At 33.4% G+C, this 14,495-nt stretch overlaps 1 protein-coding gene across 2 annotated transcripts; it reads right to left on the bottom strand.

Annotated features, from left to right (window-relative positions):
- Positions 1-7,690: 7,690 nt before the first annotated feature.
- On the bottom strand, positions 7,691-9,998 carry LOC122289180 (protein LATERAL ORGAN BOUNDARIES-like). 2 transcript variants are annotated; one of them, XM_043096144.1, is made up of 2 exons: positions 9,649-9,998; positions 7,691-8,754 (listed from the first exon to the last, which is right to left on the bottom strand). In XM_043096144.1, exon 2 carries the CDS (start codon positions 8,747-8,749, stop codon positions 8,183-8,185), a length of 567 nt encoding a protein of 188 aa, XP_042952078.1. In that variant the 5' UTR covers positions 8,750-8,754; positions 9,649-9,998; the 3' UTR covers positions 7,691-8,182. The 2 variants fall into 2 exon arrangements, with proteins under 2 accessions (XP_042952078.1, XP_042952077.1); XM_043096143.1 differs by having other exon boundaries at positions 9,697-9,991.
- Between the last annotated feature and the right edge of the window lie 4,497 nt (positions 9,999-14,495).

Here is a 14,495-nt window from a genome sequence, read left to right on the forward strand (position 1 = left end):
CTCGTGCATACACTTATGTATCTAGATTAAAAAAATTATACTCATCATCTCCTACGTCACATATCGATATATGATTTATTATTTTTATTATTTTATATATCAATATATATATTTAGATAAAAGGATAAAAATGATAAATTACATATTAGTATGTAGTGTGAGGATAATAAGTAGCAATTCTCTGTAAATTAACGTTAGATATAGTGCACAATAATCATGCATATCTTTTTTAAAAATTTATATTTGCTATAAAAAAAACATAAAATTTCTTTTAGATGGATGCCGTTTTTTATTTTTTATTTTTATTTTTAAAAAAGGCCTACACATATTATTTTCATAACTTGACATGATATGAGCTGAACCCTTTACTTATAACAACATATAAAGTAAAGGGTTCAATTTTGCAACTAATTCACACCCTTCATTAATATAATCATAATGTGCATGATCCCACTGCTTAATTACATATATATGATACATGACCTCTCACATGATCTTCGCGTATATATTCAGTCTCAAAATCAACAACAAGATCTCAAATCGTGGCTACATGTAAACCCTCAAAACTTAGTTACTTTGTATTGGCTTGGCATCAAACTTCTTGAGGAAGAAGCTGAGGAAGCATGGCACTACTAGTACCATTTGCTTTCAGTTTCGGCTAATTCCGGCCAGCCCTCTATATATATATATGAGTGCAAGGATGGCTAGGCATGAGAAAGATTATTGTCTCGTGATTAAGCTGATGCAACCTATCAAAATTGGGAGTTTGGGGTACCATATTTATAAGAACGTGTGATAGTGTGTAGGTATAAAGTGCATTTTGTTTTTTCATTTGATGTTGATGTATGGCCGGGATACAAAATTAATTTGATGATGCGTATATATTTGTCACATTCTTTGTTGATGTCATTGTATCATCTTGAAAAGGCATATGATCAGCCAAAATATGACAATAAGTGGTGAAAGCAATTCCTTGAATTGGGACAATACCGTGCATATAACTATTTTTGCCATAATTTTTGTTACGAGTATCAAAATTGCATATAAGACCCCAATTTAAAACATCTTTTTGTCATGTACATTCATGTGGTACTCACCACACGTTTGGACTCTAAACTCAACTAGCTATTGCTAGATCTCTTCAAATCATCAATATAAGTTATTTATCAGTTTTAGGAAATATTTAGTTTCAAATTTTGGAAAAGTGATTTTAATTATTTCAGCTTTGGGCATATTTGAGGTAGGATTCTTGTTTAATTAATTATTTGATTTTCAAGCAAGATTTGAGCTGATTTTTCCTTTTCTAGCAAAACTCTTATAATTTTTAGGGTTTCCATATCTATTTAAGCCCAAGTTGTTGGCTTCAGTGAGACATTCGAATTTTTGTTTTTGGTCCATATTTTTCAGAGTTTATCCTTTTGAATATCTTTTGAATATTCTCAATCTTTTAATTTCTGTTGATAACTAGTGGTCATTTTTATTTTGATCGTCGTCATATTTTATAAAAAATATATCACACACCTCCCGAAATGGTTTAAGAGCACTAGCATTGGACTCATCAAATGAGTCCAATCTCCAAATTTTGATGATTTTTGCTTTAAAATCCTCGCATTGGATTCACCATCTACCCAAATCTCAAGCTTTGGCTACAGGACATTTTCATTTATCTTTAAATTTGAAGAGTCACTATTCACACTATAACTATTATTTTATTTACTTAAATTATTGTTTCCCAATTTTGAGCCACAATATATTTAAGTTGGGAAATAATAATTTAAGTATCAAATTAAATTATTAATTAACATATAGTTAGTGTAATTATAAAATATGAAAAAAATAAATTAAAAATATTATTATAAAAAAATAATATTATATTATTATTTTGATAAATGTAATAACTAATCTAATGTGTGGTTATAGATAGAAATGTTTTAAATTTATAAAAAATTTGTTATTTTTATCAAATTTTGAAAATGATTTTATTGAAACAATGTGTATGCTCTTAGACAGTGATTTTGTTGAAACCAATGTGTATTCTCTAAGACCCTGTCATTCAACTGTATCTTTTTCTCATTCTCTTTCATTCATGTATAGGTTGATCTGGGTTTTGGTTTTGGTTTTTTGACTTCTAGCCGGCAACCCTAGGATAGGAATTAGGATGTCCCCCTGGTCTGAGGCTTCCTCCAGCTCCCTTCATTTGGCTCTCCCTCTCCCCCACCGGCATCCATCCCGAGGATTGGCCGATAGGTTTTCTGTTTCACTTCTATTATATACTGATCTTTATCGTTGATTTGCTTTGATATTAGTCACAATGACGGTGAGTAGATGCCAGCCAGAAAACCTCGGCCTGTACATGCCCTAGTACTGCACCTACTCCCTAACTTTAATTCACAGCCACCCGGCCATCAAGTGCATATATATATCATCAGGTACACATAAACGCTAGCTAGCTAGTGTGGCCACCCATGGCGGCACATCATGGATCGAGCACTTTCATTCTTCTACCTTAATTTTCATGATCAATCTTGTAATGAGTATTTATTATGCGCCCAATCCCAGTACTTAACGTGTCACTGCATGCTGATCTGCACATCAGCATGCCTCATCAAGCACTCAATTATATTCTGGAATATCGTTCCTGCAACAGCTTTTCCATATTAGACCTTTGACTCATCGAAAAAACTCTAGAATTTGACAAAGTGGTCGATGTTGCCAATAATTGGGGTTCACTCTGGGCCACCTATGTAATAATTTTCAAAAACTAATATATTAATGACAAATTATTGAGGAAAAAACAGCTGCCACGTAATCTAAAAGTACTAAACATAAGGGTATATTGCCATTTTTTTTGGTACGCCATAGTACTAGTGCACAAAACTAGCTAGATCAGTGATATATGGTCACTTTTGCCGACTCGGAATAACCTAGCTAGCTAGCTACCTTATAATTAAGCCATTTCAACACTATGTGAAAACCTAGTTAGAGCTAGTATTCCTTAATTCCCCTCAAATTTTAGAGGGGTCCATCACTAATCAGCAGCATAATATTTCTAGGAATAAAACATGATATTCTTATCCAAGATCCTGGTTTAGTATCTACAAATAAGAAATGGTATTTGACTTCATAAATAAGTACTCAAATGCAGAATATATATTTCAAAAGAAGAGCATTTCTTTACCTCATAATCTTGTATTTGTTTATGATCGCATTGATGGCAACCATCATGGCAATCATCATTGGTAATCTGACACAAAGACCACTTTATGTATAAAAAGTTAAAGCTGGCATGCATCAATCCTACAGAATAACCAAAGCAAAACATATGAAAATCAGTGGTTATTAGCCACATAAAATTACCAGCTAGCTTTTCTAGAACAACTCATGCATGTGGCTCGATCTCGCGCGTGCGTGATAATTCACGAAAGCTAGCTCTATACTGGTATAGGTGCATGCCAGACGTTCTTGGTAAAGTACACTTCACAGTACTAATAGTACTGATGCATGACAGACTAATTAACCTGGGAAAAAATCGAAAATTTTTCATGTTCATGAGTTCTCGATCTGGTCGAAAAATGCGGCCTAGACCGAGGTTGATCATAAATCTGATATTCTGATCAAGTAGCAGTAATTATATATACAGCATGGTTTTGATATCACTAATTAAAATACGTATAATAAAGGCATATCCATATTTAGATTTGAGTCATGATGATGCATTCGGCGGTACTAAAACTGTTCGATATTGCATATATATCATATATAATTAAGTACCAGAATGCATGATTGAGTCCTTTAATTAGTTGAGATATGTGCATGCATTCTACCCATTATTTTAGAACCAATTATTGATTAAGTGCTGATCTTTCGATATGTTGCATTATCTAGCTAGATCAGATGGATCTGGTTCCTCAAATAATTGATGTACGTACTTTTCTCATATCTTTCCTCTTTTATATTCATAGATATAATGCAATCATTAATGCTTAATTGATGACGAAAAGTTGGAAAATTAGGCATTATAACTTAAAGCAGGAGGTCCAAAATTAAGCATTAACTAAAAATAAAGAGAATTACAGATCGAATTATATATATAAGCTTCATTACAACTCATGTAAAATCATCACTAATTCCAAAATCTTAAAATGATGAGAATGTGTAGATTTAACTATTTATATTATATCTTAATGCAACCCTCACGTATAGGCCGGACTAACAACCCTCACGTATAGCTTAATAAGTGGGTCTAATAAGTGAAATATTTAATTAAATAGGTAAAGTGTAGAATTAAAATTTGAATTCAAAAGTTGATCTGCTCAAATATTATGTAAAATCGCGGCCACCTAACCCATAAGTTTAAGATGAACAACTACTTGGAATATTTCGAGTGCGACAAAGAACAAAAACTTATAACGAGTTAGTACGCACGATTAATTTGGTATATATGCGTTTACATCACCAAAGGAGTGGATGATGATTTATATACGTGACCCTAGATCATTAGGTTTGAAAAGTCTATCCATATGAAGATTTTGTTGAAAGATAATCGATTTAAATGAACCATTAGTACTCCTATATATATATATATAATCGATCCTAGCTACATCAATCCAACTTTTCAAATGCTTTGAAGCATCTATTATATGTGCATATATCTTCTCACTTTTAAGAATTGAATTTATGAAAAAAGTAGTTGCAAAAGCAAATTATATGATCAGGATCTCCTTTTTCCTCACAATGCTAGCTTTCTTAAATTAATTATGATCACTTTTAATGTTCTCTTGCGGTGCTTTCATTATATTTGAATATATATTGCCCGCAGCTGGTTATACTTTTTTTTATTTATTAAAAACATGCAATGTGGCCACCTGCATGGTAATTGAAACAAAAAGATATGCCTAGCTCGCTGGGTTGAAATCTTCACACACACACACAGAAATATATGTATGCATGTATGTACAAGTAATGGAAGCTGCTAGCCCGCTTGGCTGTAAGAAGTGCAGCTACCTTGGCCCAACAGTATGCAGAAAGTGCAATGGACAATCATGCTTTCGATTCTATTTCTTCACAATTAATAAATAAAAGAAAAAGTACAGCTCGTAAAATATTGATCAAGGGCTCATAGGGTATACTTCTTGAAGCAATTAAGATATTGACTTTGATAAAGAATCAAATCGTTAGGCATTATTACCACTTCATCTAATTGTGGTTAACTCAATGATTCTTGAGCTAAAATGTCCAAAAATGGTGAACCCTCTGTTCCTATATATCATATAATATGTGTATATATACCGTTGTAGTTTCCTGAACTCCTTGAAACTTTTTTTTTTTTTTAATTTAATCTGAAAACATTACAAGCAAATTAAGGGAAACTTCTTTCATTTCTCTGCCCGTGTACTCTGGACAACCTTTTCATCCAACAATGATATGGGTAACCCTAATAATTCCCACTCTTTCGGGTTTTTGGTTGTATTGCAAATAACAACACATGTGTTGGGTCAGTGCGGGTGCTGTTCCTCTAATAACTTTAGATATACTGATCAGAGTCTGAGAAGGAGTGATGTAGAGAGTCCCAGAAATCCAAAAACATCCAACCTGAAAGGAACAAATCCAGCGTCCTTTTTCTCTGATTTATTAGAACCTCACGAGGGACTTAAAGTATTTCTTGTGGGGCCTTCAAATAGAACCCGGCCCCCACTGCCTATTCTGTTTGTCCTTTGTAATAGAACTCCTGCAATTTTTCACCTGCTCTTTGCTTCTTTCCCACGTCTCCGCAGAGACGAGATTAAACCGATTGGTTTGATGGATTCTGGACAGATAACTATTGCAATCTCAGAGAAAAACCCAACAAGAATATATTCAGAAAGCCATGCTACTTCTTCCCCTTTCTGAGGACCCTGTGAACGCAACAGTAAAAGTCTCTGTTTTTACTTTTACTTTTTTTATATAACTAATAACAAATTGCAAATTTCGGTAGATATGGTGGGTGGGAAGGGGATCAGATGATTTGATATATATATATATATAGAGATTATGGGGAGAACAAAAAATTTCCGAGACACAATAAGGAGAGGCTTTTGGTGATCATCTCGAGGATGAGTGGAGTGACAGAGGGAGAGGCGATGAATTAGAGAACATGGACGTGAGTCACTGGGAAACTTCTGTCAGACCCAGATCCAGAGAGCTATCCTTTGTGTGTGAAAGAGAAACAGAATAGGACAGTTTCAAATTTACTGAATTTTATTAATTTAATACATGTAATAGTGTGCGCGTGTGCATCTTTGTGTGTCTGAGAGATAGAGAGAGACGTCTGACAAAAGTGAAGGGAGAAACCAATAGTTGGTCCATGTTTAATGATGATGAAAGCTTTGTGCTGCTACAGTTTGCCAGGATAAGAGAGAGAGAGAGAGACTGTCGTAGAAAATAGCTGAGGGAAAAAACTCCGGAAAAATAAAGACAGTCGTTGAAAATAATGACAAATCCTCTCTCTCTCTCTCAATCTAATCACATTCTCCTCTGTCGGACGCTTCGGAGGTGTATGGTTTGCATCTTTTTTTTTTTTTTTTTTTTAAATTTCCTTGGCTGAGAAAAAGGAGAATATGCTGCTGACCTTCGCCGAATGTTTTTTTTTTTAAGTTGTAATATGAAACCTGGACCTATTTATCCAGAAAAAAGAAACCCTAACCCTGGTATATATGAGCTACACTCTTTCCGTCCTGATCTCACCTTTAGTTTTTTTCTTTTCTTTTAGTGGGACGGACACTTTTGTTGCGTTGCACATTGTCTTGATTCATGCATGCATCAGAATACTCAATAACACAGCAAAGTATATATAAATAAGCTTATACAAGCTGTGAAAGCATAGAGGGTTTTACTGTGCATGACTTAATTTTGTCTAAGGTTTCACTGTTGTGTCTGGGGAGTGTTGGAGGATGAAAACAGTGAACACGTCTGAAAGGCAAAGATGAATTAAGAACGTCTCCTTCTTGGTAGAAGAAACAGCTTTACTGATCGGATCCAATGAGCCTCCCACTGTTTTAGATATTTGCTGTCTTTGATTAGACAAGATCATCAGGTGGATCGAGCTGATCAATGAATTTCATAAACAAAAATGATATGTGTAGTCAGATTTGCGTATTCTTTTATATATTCTATTGATATGATTAATTGTGTATTAAAAAATAATTAATACGACTAATCACATCAATACAATTCATAAATAATACACAAAAATGATTATATATAATATTACTCTTTTATAAAACTCCACAAAAGTAAAGATGCATATAGAAGGCCAATTGCTGCTTTTCAGGAATGAAGTATCAGCGGTTTTCCATCAAGTTATAAAATCTAAATTAACGATTTCGGCAAGAAAAATAAGTATTTATGACAAATTCTTTATGAACTATTTGTAACAAAAATATATTTATTTTGACAAGAAAAGAAATAAAATAACTGATAATAAATAAACAAATAAATAGTAATAATGTAAATTCAATGGTATAAGGAAGTGCAACTTGGAGCAGTTGGATGACATCTCTCTATGGGTCTCCTAAAAACAGTGGCTATCAATCAGCACAAAAGATAAATAAATAAGAAATTGAAATAGGCAGTGGTCCTCGAGATCAATAAGAGGCAGAAACAAAGGTGCAATAGATATATGTATAGGGTTAAAAAGAAGTAAGCCTTAGACTTGGGGTTAGAGAATCCTCTTTGAGATAAACTAATTAATAAATGTTATATATATATATATCATTCATTATTGACCATGAAACAATGATATATATAAAAACATATATATCAACTTGATCCACATGCGCATGCCTTGAGAGACTCAGTACACTAATGACACAACAAGAGATCTAAATAATAGCCTTGCTGTACTCTATGTTCTACAGCCTTATTTAGGTCCCAAGTTCCACATGACTGATAAAATACAGCTCCAGTGTTTACTCTTGGTTTTGACAGAATTATTATGCAGTAGTACTACTACTACTACTACTTAAACCCACCAAATTATATATAATTAATTACTAATTAAGAAATATTAGGACTTTGGGATCTAGCTACAAGCTAGAGTAGTACTACTACTACATGTGCAGCTAGCTATAATATACCATACCAATAGCAAGCAATATCTTTCTTCAGGTCATGATGCCCCAAAGAGAGGAAGCTAGCCCTTGTTTCACATACCATCCTGGCTGCCTCCTTCGTCGTTATTCCCTGAAGGATTTTCATTCCATGGAAAAGCGTAAGGTAGAGGGAAAGCAAGAGGTTGTTGATAATTAAACCCTCCTGCTTGATTGTCAACTCTTCTACTAAGCTGAATCGGTCTTGAACGAGCTGGAGCCATTGATTGAACTGGGTTTAGCCCCGGGTGTGGAGGCAAAGCCGGGGGAATTTCATTGTAAGCATAGCGTATCAGGTCAGCATTGGCTGCATCAAGTTCCTTCTGGAGCCTTTGAATTTGTCTCTGAAGGAATGAAATGGCACCAACACAGCCATAAACGGGGTCTTTTACTCGTGCCTCAGCCTCATATGCTAGAGAGTTAACTGCATCCTCTCTCTGGTGAGGAAGAAGCTCATTGAGGAGCTTAGTCACATTGCTGGCACCAAAGATCTTGTGAACATTGGCGAATTTTTGGGGCTCCTCTGGCGGGAAGTAGGGTGCAAAGATGCAACCTGGCATGCATTTTCTCCTCAAGAACTTGCAGGCAGCACAGGGAGAATTGTAGGAGCTGGATGAAGCCATTTTCACTGCACCAAGATAATCAGACTAAACCCATTAAGCATTTTATTTTATTTTTTGTCTTCTTCACCTCAGGGTTAGCAGTTTCAATTTTATTTTTGAAAAGAGAATCTTTATCTATGAGTAATTGCTAGCCGGCCTTTTTTCTTTCTTTTTTTTTTAAAAAAAAAAAAAAAAATTAAACAAAAGATTCAAGTAGAATCCAATGGCCCCGTTTTTTTCCCTCTCCCCTTCTTTCCCTATCATATCCGTTGTAATCATCAACAACCTCTGAGTGCTAGGGTTATCTATGAAGATTTATAGTAGTGATGAAAAATCAGCAAAAGAACCCGGAGTTTCTACATGCTTTCTTTGTTTTGAACACACGTAAGAAATAATCGCAACCGGAAACCACCACAACCCTCTCTCTCTCTCTATCTCTCTCTCCCTCTCTCCCCTACACACACGAACACTAAGAAATACATGCTTTCTCGTATAATTCAGGAAATTATATATATTTGTGAGATCACATCCTGATCAATCTAGTTATATCTATCTTTTCTCGCTTTCCATGGCCTTCTACATGCTTCCTAAATTTTCGAATTCCGTCTCTTCTTTAACACACACACACACACACACTCTCTCTCTGTGGAAGAACTCTAATTAGCATGATAAATACATGTAGAAAGTTAATTATGATGCATATATATACATATATCCTTTTAGACTTGTTGAACACAGGATCTGATTGGTGCAACTCGATGTAGTTATGTTAACACAGCTTTATTGAGGTATATAAACATAGAAAAGCCCTAAACAGAGGGATCTAGTCTCTCTTTAATTGGCCTTTACCTTAACCAAAAAACAAACACAGGAAAGAATTAGTAGCATAGAAAAGGAACAAACAAGCTACATATGTTTACCTGTTTGTGATCTAGGTTTCTTGATCAAATGAATAAAAAGGGAAGTACCTTTTCCCTTGCAAGAGCTATTTCAAAAGCTGTTCAGTGTCCTTCCAAGATAAAGTAGCCTTAGCAAAGGAATGATGTGAACATTAAAGTTCTGTTTGGCAAGCCATCAATGGAGAAACCCTAGTTGGAGGGAGGCAGAGAGAGAAAGAGCTGCAAATTCAGTGACTAATACTGGTAATGGTGGGAGGAGCTAGCAAGGCCAAGGGTATTTAGTGGATGGAGAAGGAATGGAGGCAAAAGACAGGTAATAAATGGGAGGTACACTTAAAAAAGATATAGATGGATTGTGACCTTCCATCTAATAATAATATCAGGCGAGTGGGGATGTCTCCCCATTCTCATTCCTTACCAATATTTCTCATGTATTGAGACAATAATTACCTTCTTTTTTTTTTCTTTTTTTTTTTCCAGAAATAATATGAAAGTGAAAGATGATTAATTATTCTGAGTATTTAGCTAAATTGAACTCTTTTTTTTTTCCTTTTTTTTCTCATTCATATGTATAAATAGACACACAAATATGAATGAAAACAAGCATGCATGCATGAATATGTATACTACCAATATTTGTTTTTTTTTTTCATTTAATTTACTATCAAATTATTTAATTTTCTTATTTTTAAACCTATTTTACTTTCACGACATGTAATCATGAATGTATATATTATTGTGGGACAACTTGTTCCACACCGTACGTAGTACTGAAAATAGTAGGCTAGCTAGGACTGTTATAAAAGAATAAAAATACACAAGAGAGCTAATTGCTATAGATGTTCGAGCTAAATATAGCCCTGTCTGTCAATTACTTATGTTTCTCTTTCATGGAACCCATAGATTTGGATCGTTTCATGAACACCTAGCTGATAAATAATTAGTACGACTCATATCTTTATTTATTTTGCTCAAAATAAACCTAGCTAGCTTCATGCATCTTTACTTTCCAATCAGACATTGAGAAGAAGAGTTAATATCTGATATAATATACTGATGTAATTTGTTAAAATAGTTATTTTATATTAAAAAAATGACGCAACCAATCACATTAATAGAATATGTGACGAGTACGTAAAAATGACTGCATATAGAATTTTTGTATTTTATTTTCAACCAACCAAAATAATTGGCATATAATTGTTATGAATTGGAACATATAATTGAACAAGTTTTTGGCTGAAGTAGCTTAAAGAGTTGATTAGTATATGAATTATTCAGAAATTAAGCACAAAACCTTAGATACAAATTATATTGAGAAAATAGCTAGCAGCCAGACTACAGACAAACTAAAATACTTTTAACGTGTATAAATACATACATACATATATATAAACTATATTGATAACCCTAGCTAATATATATCAGGCAACCATGTCTCTCTTTTCTGAATTATGGGAAAAACTCAAAAGTAAGCCAGCTTGAGATCACCGCATATATGCTGATCAGCCAGAAATACAAAAGAAATTAATAAAAGTGTATACATCAACATATATAGAGGAAGCTAGGAGAGAAAGGCACGAATGCTTGAAGACCTCTGCACTTTAAGATGAACAAACAGGTCACTTTTCCTAAGTTGTTTAGTTGATGGGCATGCACTTTTTATTATTAGAAAGATAAGAAATTAAATTATTAATTGCAGAAGAGCCAATAGTTGATCATGAGCAAATCAAGCGCGCCGGCCACTACTGAACGGCCAGCACTAGATGATCATGAGGAAACCGGCCATCACGCGGTCTAAAGACTTAAGGGCACTTTTCCTATTAAGTTGTTGGGCTGACAGGCATCATCATCATGTACATGATGATATGTATCTGATCGATTTTGATCAATATATATATGTATAATGGTAGGAAAAGTAATTATTTCGTAATTTTCATGAATTTGTATAAATGTGTAAGCCTTCAGATTAAGTATTTCTATGCAATACGTTTGGTTCAGGTAATTTTCAGCTATATTACGAGTAGGACTTTGACAGTACTGAAAGGAGTGCTTTGCCGCCAGCAATGTTTGTTCGCAGTCCTCGTCACTCCGACCATATAATCTTTACTGGTAATTTATGTCCTATATATACTCGATCTTTTCCCCTTTAGCGGCCAGAGGATAAACATATATATATAAGAGTCATTGTCAAAGAGATCATGATCAGGGAGCATTAATTAGAGGTCAGAGAGGTCAGCGAAAGTTGCTTTCATTAGAGATAATTGGCCCAAAAATTAGAAGAGAGATCCACGCGCGAGATATCAGATGCATGCAAGGGATCTTCAGTTCTCAACTTCAAAAGTACTTCTCTGATAATTAATGTCCCTCTTGGTCATATTAATCCACTATTAAGCTCTTTTCACAAGAGGGACAAGCTCTCTTCTAGTAGTTCATGTCTCTTAATCATGATGTGGTGCAGTAGTATATCAGATTTTAAAATATTTTTTTATAGTAAAAGAAATCATATTAATTTTAAAATTTGATACATTATATTAAATCATATTATTTTATAAATTTATTTTTATAATATTTCTATATAGATCTAATACTATATTCTCATTGGTTAATAATCGATCATGCATGCATGATTTTATGTTCTGACTCGATGACTCGTTTTTAGTAAACCAATTAGGCTAGATTCAAGTTTGATCGAACCGATTCCAAATGGCTTCTTCAATAATTTTATTTATTTACAATATTAATCTTGTGATATATTGATTATATATATGAGTAATGCTACTCATCATCCCATGATATGGTATTAAATGATTAGAAACTATTTATTATGTTTCAATTATAGGCTTATCATTTAATGCTACATCAAGAGACGTTGAGAGAATGATGATAAAAGAGTTTTTGGTTCATTGTTAATTAAAGCCAAAGGTTAAAATAAATAAAAATGTGAAACGGGGATGAAGGGTATATATATAACTCTTACATAATAACTATTTATTCTCAATCATAACACATCATGCAATTGACAATTATAAGGTGATCATGAGAAATTGAATATATATAACACCAAAACAAAGGAAAAAAAGATCCCAACAAGAACTTGAGGGCCTTAGATATATATATATATATATATACACACACACATACACATAAAGTGAAACATACAATATTTATTTATCCAAAAAATATACATGTATTCATGAATCAAGACGGGTGCGTGTCATGAAATGACATGAATATACATATATGCAAAAAAATATTCAAAACTAATTAAAAGCAAGACTAATATGCCGGCCAACATATACATTAATATTAGCACCATTTGCGTCCTCTAATCATGGCATTAATCCAGTTGAGTTCTATATGTTTTTGGGTTTGTAATAAGAAAAGCAACGTTACTCTCAAAGGCAGGACGGTCTCTTCATGGGTCCTAGGTCAACTAACACATATTTAATTGAAACTGCCAATGAAGATGTTTAAAGGACAATGTTAGGGTGCATGACTATCAAATGTGCTCACTAGTATAAATGAGTTTTATTATTATTTATTTTTATTTTTCTTTAATTGTTTTTTAAGCATCCTTAACCATTAAGAAAAAATAAAATATATATATATAAATTCACTAATAGTCATTTCATTAACCATATGTATTAAGAAAAAAAATTATGAGTAAATAGATTTGGTGGACATATTTGATAGTCATACTATCATTTTTTATGTTTAAATTAAGAATTTGTACAACCTAATTAGAGTACTGTGCAAGTTATACCACGCACTACTTAAAAAAAAAGTAGATAAATTAATGATTTCTATACAAAAATTTATTTTTTAATAATAATTCATACTATTTTCAATAGGAGTACCACACGAGACTTACATATTTTAAAATTGTATCTAACGTCGCAGAGAATTACAATTTTTTTTTTTTTTGAACTTGAGATAAACCCACTAGTACTGTCATTTTGTCACGCCTTATTAGTGGCGGCAGGGGTTTGCAAATGGCTGATAAAGACGGTGTACGTACAATATTTAATTATATATACTAAGCATCAAATGACCCTAATGATTGCTTGGAAAACATCTATATGGCCCTTATAATGATTGGAAGGATCTTAGTGGTTCATGCTTGATTTGTTATCATTAGTAATTAGGTACGTATTTTAATTAATTAATTAGGTCCAAATATTGTTACTGCAAATTGCTATTATGCTGTCTTAGTTATATTTCTCACTATGTTTTATTGATATGGCATCACCACTTCGTGCCACATGAATTATTAAAAAAATAAAAAAATATATTTAAAATAAAATGGCATTTGAAAATACAAAAAGGTGATAATTGAAACCCTAGAGTTCCTTTACCCCTTTCATGGTAGTGACATGTCAATGAGGCAAAACGAGCTGTATAACTAGAGTGGCATATATAATAACATATATTTTTATAAAAAAAATTCTATTCAGCAGCGTAGCCTACACCACACACTTGCTTTTACTTTTTTCTCCTTAATAGGTATGTGGTGTAAGGTGTTAAGTCAAAGAGCTCATATAATTAATATTATTCCTTTGTATATCTTCACCACGTATGTACACACGTACATATCATGAATTTGGGTCGATTAGTCGGGAGTACTGCTGATTTTTGGGTACTGATGCATATTATATGTAATGTAACATGATGGGTCCAAGGAATTAGTCTAATTTTAAGCTCTGAAGATTGTAGTTGGAGATCATTTCTTAATCTATATGTGCTCGTCCATTATGCTTTGTCCAAATTAAGAAGGGAAGATCAAATAAAAAAGTGAAAAAAAAGGAAACTTGCCTATTCTCTTGCAACGAAGAGGAAGGAGGGGGGGAGGGGGGGAGGGGGGGGGG

This window comes from Carya illinoinensis, chromosome 12 (assembly GCF_018687715.1).
Source record: "Carya illinoinensis cultivar Pawnee chromosome 12, C.illinoinensisPawnee_v1, whole genome shotgun sequence".
Taxonomy (NCBI): Eukaryota; Viridiplantae; Streptophyta; class Magnoliopsida; order Fagales; family Juglandaceae; genus Carya; species Carya illinoinensis.